At 38.2% G+C, this 8435-nt stretch overlaps 1 protein-coding gene across 1 annotated transcript; it reads right to left on the bottom strand.

Annotated features, from left to right (window-relative positions):
• Nucleotides 1-4810: 4810 nt before the first annotated feature.
• Nucleotides 4811-7519, bottom strand: LOC147609378 (uncharacterized). The gene is made up of 2 exons (XM_086787725.1): nucleotides 6893-7519; nucleotides 4811-6622 (listed from the first exon to the last, which is right to left on the bottom strand). The coding sequence occupies exons 1-2, from the start codon at nucleotides 7203-7205 to the stop codon at nucleotides 5013-5015; spliced, it is 1923 nt and encodes a 640-aa protein (XP_086643851.1). The 5' UTR covers nucleotides 7206-7519; the 3' UTR covers nucleotides 4811-5012.
• Nucleotides 7520-8435: the final 916 nt, after the last annotated feature.

The following is an 8435-nucleotide window of genomic DNA, read 5'->3' as shown; positions in this document are numbered from 1 at the left end:
CTTAAAACCTCCCGTGCACTAAATAGAAACAGTCTAAAGGGTAGAAACTGCTCAGGAGGAGTTAATCGAACTCTTCAGTGTTTCTATTATTGTGGACCTCACAAGGTGGCAGACTGCACAATTGGAATACTTCCATGCCCATAGTCACACTGACACCTTGCAACCAATGTGTGAACAATGTGGCATTGATCACATGTTCCAAGATTGCACAAGACGCGTTGCTTCAATGCAACTTGTCTCACAAAATACAATTCTTAACATCTTAAGTGTACAAAATGGGCAACTGGCCATAGTGCCATTGAATGTGCTTACACGTTTACAAGCTAAGAAACGACAAACAGTAAAAAAGAACGCAAAAGACAATACCTTAACATGGGTAGAAGAACATGCTTCAAAACAGAACCCAAAAGAAGGAGCAAAACCTTCTAAGACCAAGAAAAACAAAGGACAACAACTTGTCGAAACCAAGGTTGAATTAAAAGATAGGGAAAAGGAGTCTGTAAGGACATAAACCCAAAAAGGGACATAAACACGAAAGAGCCAAAAGCTATACATGATGCATACACCTCAAAGACCACCACACAAACCTCAACACCCATACGTGCGACATAGGATACAAAAACCCAAAAGAAAATTCCATCTCGTTGCATGGGAAAACATAATGAAAAACTGACAAACCAAAGAAAGTCAGAGAATGAAACAAGTTCTAGTACATCACTAAGTGAGGATGAAACAAGTTCTTACTCTTCGCTCAGTGCACCACATAGACCAATCAAGAAACTAGAACCCACCCTACCACCCCAAATGGATAATAATGATCACATGACATATGCGAAATGCAAAAAGCAAGCTCAGGAGAGCATGCTTAGCATGGTTGAATGTCTTACAGGATCATCGGTTATGATTGAGCCTCATAATGCCAATCCTAACATAGCAACCAAAATACAAAGCCTAGATGAGTACCGCTTCCCCTTTCAAGAGGAATACATACTCTCTATAGAAGAGTCATTTGAAACAAACTATATGAATTATAGGCTTCAGAAAGCACATGAGGAATTCCATACTTCCCTTACAAGATTAAAACAGTCTCTCAAAACCTCATTTGGAGGAATGCTCTTCTCTCATAATAAAGCCAGCATCACATCGGCACTTGCACCTTTAATGGCTCAACCTGAGTTATACAAGGACATAATGAACTCCATAAAACATGAATGTGAGGATTCACAAGTTTCCAAACAGCGCTAATTAAGAATTGTCGAGGGGGCAAGTGTGCCAGTGTACGCATTGCGTACTCTTGAAAAGCTAGAGGATGAAAGTGAATGGGAATATGAAATAGACACAGGATCTGAAGCTGAAACAATAACCGAAACACCCATGGTTCCTTTGGAAGATTCTATCATAGTATGGTTGGATTTCCCTACAGTCAATGATGTTCAGCGCAAACGCGCATTGATTAGCCCTCAAGCTAGTCATAACATCGTGACAATAGACACTTGGGTGTCATTGGGATAATCTAAACTCATCCCTACAAGCAATAGTCTTGCAAGAGGATCCAATGGACAAAACATTGAAGTTTCAGGTTACTTTAGATACACTACTCAAACAATTGATGGGGCGATATGAAATTTACATTTCATGTTACCCTAGATTCCTTTGAGTATGATGCCATCTTTGGTGGACCTTGGATAAGTGAATCGTTGTATTCACTAGATGAATCCATGTAAATAATCACCTTGAACACTCTTGCAGGCAATGTACAATAGCTATTACGGGAGGAAGAAACCTTGCAGGAGCTGGAACTTCCAACATATCTTACTGAAAAGATCCTTAGGATTTGAAAAGATCCCTAGGATTTTGGTTGGATTGGAAATTGCGAATAAAATTACTACAACTCAAGCACAGCTTTATCTAACACGAGAACACAATCTCATGACCCTCGAGCTATGGGATTTGCTAGGTCAACCAACACTCACGGGACATCCTGAAAAGGATTACCTTTACACAAGACTTGAACATGCCATATCTGGGTGGTGCTTTGAACATACAATGTATATTGAAACTAACCCCCTTACCTACAAGTTTTTTCAAGTTGAGTATGTGTTGGATGTAGATTTAATCTTGGAGCATAAATCGACTGTTACTGCCCAAGCACCATTATGCTTTGCTAGTGATAAAGTCATCATGATGGTCAACGACAAAAAGTTGACAATACCATATTGCTGTGAGGAAGAGGATCCAACTTTAATGCATTTCTATGATGCTGAATGCAAAAGGATATAAGCCTCTTCCACAAAAGCCCCTCTATACAATGACCTACCATCTGCATCAATGATCGACTCCGATAAAGGTTCTACTCCTTCAACCCTATCCTCACCTATAAAGTTTGATGCCAAAACCTCGCAATCAACAGCTATTCTTGAAGAAGTTCCCAGATCCCAACCATCTATCTCTAGCAGGAAACTCAAAGGAAAGGCCTCGGATCCTATGCATCTTCATCGACAAACCTCATCAAAGGAGACAACCGCATGCTCAAAGGCCTCGTCATCCATAGCCACTCCACAAGAGACTCTAACCTCATCATCATCAAAAATGCCCATGAGTCTGAAACCCACAGCCTCAGCACCAGCCAAAGTCAAGGGAAGGCCCCAAACCTTCCACATCAACCCTAAAGAAAACTCCACCAAGACTCCCATTTGCAAGTATCTTAATTAAAGCTTTTACATCTTTCATGGACCTTAAAGAAAAAGAACCAAGATTGGATGCCCTTTTGGAGGCATGGACAATAACGTTCAAAATGTAGGAGCTCTACAAGAAGCTCACAAGTGGTAGACCTTGTAGACAAGAACATCCTAGAGGTGAAAGCGAAAATAGCCATTGGGATGTGGAGAGCCTTTGGCTTCATTGAAGAGGCAAAAGAGGCTCCTCTTCGAGGAAAATTCGCCGCCTTCATTGCAAATTTAGGGTAGTTAGAGAAGTCCAAGATGATAGTTGAGGTCCCACATGCTTTTATGTACTGTTACTTGTGTTCACAACATCTTGTAGGTTTTTGTCATAGTATGCTTTAGTCTTGTAATTTTGTTTTGAAACATAATGGAAGTTTCATCTCTCTATGGTTTCTTTGTAAAAAAGTAGCAATGATAGTAGCCCATGGAAGTAAGTTGTAATGTCAATTTCTCTTCAAATGGTTCTCTTTGTAAACCTTTGTGTGTATCAAGTGGTTATAGAAAATATCTTTTCAATATTGCTTAATCTCATTTTTCAATCATGGATGGTTTTTTGTAAAGCTTTAAAATGCTATTTAAAGATTTTAGAATAAGATTAATAAAGTGATGTTTTTTTTATGCAAATGTTTCTTGCACTATATATAAGTTGTGGAAAATTGTTGTGACATTACTTGTTAGCTATGTTATGTGTGAGGGAGGTTTCTCTAAGCAAACTGGATCAAAAGTGTAGGCAGATGTTTTTTTTTGGCCTTGAGACTTCTTGACTTGCTAATGTTCATCTTGCTTTCAACTCGATGTAAATTGGCATGGAATATTGATGTGTGAAAAACTATGAAAGAAAGAAGGCCTCAAAACGTACATGAGTTGTAATGTCAATTTCTCTTCAAATGGTTCTCTTTGTAAACCTTTGTGTGTATCCAAGTGGTTATAGAAATATCTTTTCAATATTGCTTAATCTCATTTGGTTTTTTGTAAAGCTTTAAAATGCTATTTAAAGATTATAGAATAAGATTAATAAAGTGATGTTTTTTGATGCAAATGTTTCTTCAACTATATATGAGATGTGGCAAATTGTTGTGACATTACCGGTTAGTTATGTTATGTGTGAGAGAGGTTTCTCTAAGCAAGCTGGATCAAAAGCATAGGTAGATGTTTTGCTTGGCCTTAAGGTCCCTCTTGACTTGCTAATGTTCATCCTACTTTCAACTCGATGTAAATTGGCATGGAATATTGATGTGTGAAAAACTATCAAAGAAAGAAGGCCTCAAAACGTACATGAGTTGGTATGTCAATTTCTCTTCAAATGGTTCTCTTTGTAAACCTTTGTGTGTATCGAGTGGTTATAGAAAGTATCATTTCAATAATGCTCAATCTCATTTTTAAGTCATGGATGGTTTTTTTGTAAAGCTTTTAAAATACTATCTAAAGATTGTAGAATAAGGTTAATAAAGTGATGGAAGGGCATGAAAAGAAAGAACTTTTTTTCAAGACTTAGATTTTGACTCCCTTGGACAACTCAACATTGTGTGGCGTAGGTGTAGTTTGTTTTCAATTATATATATATATATGTATGTATGTATGTATGTATGTATATATATATATATATATATATATATATACATATATACATATATACATATATATATATATACATATATACATATATATATACATATATACATATGTATATATGTATATATATATATGTATATATGTATATATGCATATATATATATATATATATATATATATATATATATATATATATATATATGTATATATGTATATATGCATATATATATATGTATATATGTATATATATATATATATATGTATATATACGTATGTATGTATATATATATGTATATATGTATATATATATAACATTTTTTAAAAAGGGTAAGGTTTTTTAAAGGCTTTCTTTGAAGAATGGAAAGGTGTATTTTAGACCTTAAAAAAACAAGGTCACCCTTTAAAATTGAGACGAGATGACATTGGTAGAGACTCACACGTGCACGGATGACGTGTGCTTTAGACCTTGTCAAGGGGTCGATAAAATACAAGATTTGAGCAGCTATATAGGCACAATATCTTATATTAATCAGTTGGAGCAATTACAGTATAATTAGTACTATAATAGCTTGCAAAATAATGTACATGGGGGTATTTATTACACAGTAGTTGGATTAATGCGGCGAAGGAACTAATCTAGCACTTGATTACACAGTAATTGGCAGAATTTATTGGATTAATGCGCCAAAGCTACTAATGTAGCACTTGATCGATTAATTACATAAGGCTTTGATAATCACAAGGCGATATGCCTTGCACCTTAGGTTTAAGGTAAACAATGCTGTGCACCACCCCATCTTCGAGTGCAAAGCCTGGAAACACAGTGAACTGCACAAGCCCTTCCCACTTGGAGCTATGCTTAATCTCAAGATAATTAGGCTTAATACTATCCGGATTAGGGACTAAGTCCATGAAAGGGTTCATGTAATCAAGGTCTAATTCTGCCTGTGGCTTGGCAAAGAACACAGAGGCAGGCTTCTCGAAAGCAAAGGCTAGTTTGTGAGCCACCCACGCATCTTTCAAGCTTAGCAGAAAGGCTTGCAAAAGCTTTGAAGGCCACCTGCCCACCCAACCCACCCTCCTCTTCATTAATTCTAGCTTTTTGTGGCAAAACTGCTTAAACCCTCTATTAAACTCCATAAGCTGCTCCCCACTGCAATTATCAAGAGCCTCCAGCACATAATAGTCCCTTAAGAAAACAAATTGGCGATTAATTGGGTTTCTTAATCCAGCCTCACAACCATAGGATTGTGTGTCAAATTGCTTAAATATCACCTTGCTTATCCAGGCTTGGAGACCATATTTGAAGTGGTGGGGTGAATAAAACCTAACATGGGACATCATCGGCTCTATCATAGATGCTAATATGTCATGTTTGTGGGCTAATCGAGATGGGTTTTCCCTCATTTTGGCCTTAATTAAGTAGCTTGTGAACCTTTGTAATGATGCTTCTGCCTTCCTAATCACTGCAGAGAATTGGTTAATGCAGAGGGCATTTGATAAGCTCACAAACCTCTCAATTACATTGTCTTGTGAAATCCCAACACTATTAATACTATCAGAGAAGCTTTCCCCCTCCAAAGCTATGGTGTGTGTGGTATCTCCACGACGTTGACTGGTATGAGGATGATGGTGATTATCATAATAATGATGTTGATTATCATCATTAGTCTGATCTCCATGTTGATTATCATGATGGTGATGGTGATTATCACGATAATGATGATGATTATATTCATGAAAATCATGATGGCCATCATGGCCATGATGATGATTATCACCATCTCCATGATTACGATAATACTTGTGCTTATGGTGATAATGATGATTATCGTCCTCATTATCCTCAAACTGTTCCCCCAAGCCGATTGAATAAGCTTTGATCTCAAACTGAGCTGATTGTGAATGATCCTCAATTAGCTTAATTGACTTTGGTGAAGGCAGCTTCTCCTCCTCTTCATTGAATGCTGCAACTTGCTTGTCTTTTGAGATCCCCAGTCTCTTGAACTCTCTCTCCACTGCTGTGTACAAAGTGCTAGATCTAGGAGACGTGCTTCTTGGCTGCTTAGCACAACTTAAACTTGATTTAGCTTCTCTATTAGTATTTGATTGCTCAATAACCTCGTCTTCCATTGCTGGCTTATCGTGATCATAAGGTGAATTAATCCCAATATACTGCAAATGCTCAAAGCATGGGCTCCCTTTGGTGCACACAATTGTCCCCATGGGTATCAAATCATCCTCTAAAGCCTTTGCATTATGCTCTTCTTGAGTTGGTAATTTGCTTGTTGAAGCATCAATATAACAATCTCTTTGCCTTGATACACCTGAGAAATCAACATGATCACGTCCTTAGATTGCGTTAGCTAACTCAAATATAACAGTTATTATGGTTACAACTTGCCAAATTAAACGGATTATAAACTGCAAATCAAATTGCTTTGGACTAACACCTTGGATTAATCACGGCATATTTAGGACGATACGATGACTAAATTGCCAAATGAACGTGGCATATATTAACTTGGACTAATCATGGCATTAGGTCAATACTGCCAAATTAGCTTGGATTAAAGCTGCAGTGCATGTATAATTACCTTGGATCAATGGAGTTCTCCATTGATGCTGCGGTGAAGCTGGGGATCTAACGAAGCTTCGTCGCGAGCTGGGTCCAGCTCCACTTGCAGTAAGCCTGTTCCGCTTCGACCTCGTTGTGGGCTTCCCAAAATCTTGCTTAAACAAAGGCCATATTTGACTCAGATTGCATTTAGCCGGAGCTGCGATACTGCGCCAAAAGTTATCACTGATCGGTCTTCCAAGTGAGCAGCCACAGCTAATGCTCTCTGCAACAACACCTGCAACTGCGTGCTTGTGGGCGCTTTGGGTGCTCTCCTTTGCATGCGCCATCATGAGATGGGTTCTCTCTCAAAGGGCCAAAAAGCAAACGCAAAAGCAAAAGCAAGCTCGGGTTGCAGCTGCTGATGCATTGAGGCTTGTATGTTGCACTGGAACACAGAACAAATATACTGATCGGAAAGTAATAACGCTAAAATCACACTTAAAAGAAGGATTAAGTGAGATCAGAGAAACGTAGAAGAGAATTGGCGCTGCAATCGGAAAGTAATAACACTAAAATGAACGCTTAACAGAAGGATTAAGTGAGATCAGAGAACGCAGGGAAAAGCGAGGGTAAAATCGGCGAGAGAGACGTGCTCATGAATGCTCGTTATTATTAATTTTATTGTTAATCAGTCACGCCTGCACAGACTCAGGAGCAGAAAAGAAGAAGAAAGGCGAGGCGCATCGTAGTGCGTGCATATGATATAGATTTAGGTTTATATATTTTTGCGTGGCCTTACAACCCTTCCCCTTGTATGTCATAGTCTTAGGTTTAGTTAGAGTTTGTTGAGCAACATTTTCCACCACCACATCACCATAAACTACCAACCCCACCTTTCCACGCCTTTGCCTTCGTTTTAGCCTTTCCATTACTCTTCCAAATGCCCCTTCCCTCCTCAATTAAGAGGAAATTAAGATGAGGTGCCCTTCTAAAGTTAGTGTAGCTCACTTGAATTCAATATCTATCTCTTGCAACAAGAGAGAAAAAAACGTTTATATACGTGTTCGTGTTCGGTTTGCTTCAATAATGCATCACACAGTGAGGGGTATAACCACCCTTTTACAGTCCACCCTTTTTATAGTTTTCAAAGTTTTCACGCAATGGCTACAATGTGAAGAGATGTTCCCAACAACTTGAATAGAAAACTCCTTGTTCCAAGACAACATATAGACAAGTGATATTCAACACAAAAACACGAACAAGAGCTGATGGAAATGAGCCAATGCACCATCCACACAAATGGCATGAAAGATCTAGGTAGAGCCAGTGGAGTTGACTAGCTTTGGCCTCTCTCTTTGGATGGGGAGGCAAATAGCCTTGACCATCTAATCAATGGTTAATATAGGTACTGTAGGCAAAGAATCCCTTTAGAAAATTCACTTAAAAGAGGGTCTTTTGAACAAAAGGGGAGGCAAATAGCCTTGACCATCTAATCAATGGTTAATATAGGTACTGTAGGCAAAGAATCCCTTTAGAAAATTCACTTAAAAGAGGGTCTTTTGAACAAAAGTTCAAGTTCT

This window comes from Cibotium barometz, chromosome 51 (assembly GCF_041138505.1).
Source record: "Cibotium barometz isolate CiBa-2024 chromosome 51, ASM4113850v1, whole genome shotgun sequence".
In the NCBI taxonomy this organism is placed as follows: Eukaryota; Viridiplantae; Streptophyta; class Polypodiopsida; order Cyatheales; family Cibotiaceae; genus Cibotium; species Cibotium barometz.
Note: the sequence above shows the minus strand (reverse complement) of the source record. Positions and strands in the feature narration are given on the sequence as shown.

Excerpts from the sequence above, each read along its gene's own strand:
- LOC147609378 (XM_086787725.1), bottom strand. The coding sequence starts at position 7,205 with ATGATGGCGCATGCAAAGGAGAGCACCCAAAGCGCCCACAAGCACGCA. Across the intron at positions 6,623-6,892 it reads GAGAACTCCATTGATCCAAG|GTGTATCAAGGCAAAGAGAT; the intron begins GTAATTATACAT and ends TTGATTTCTCAG.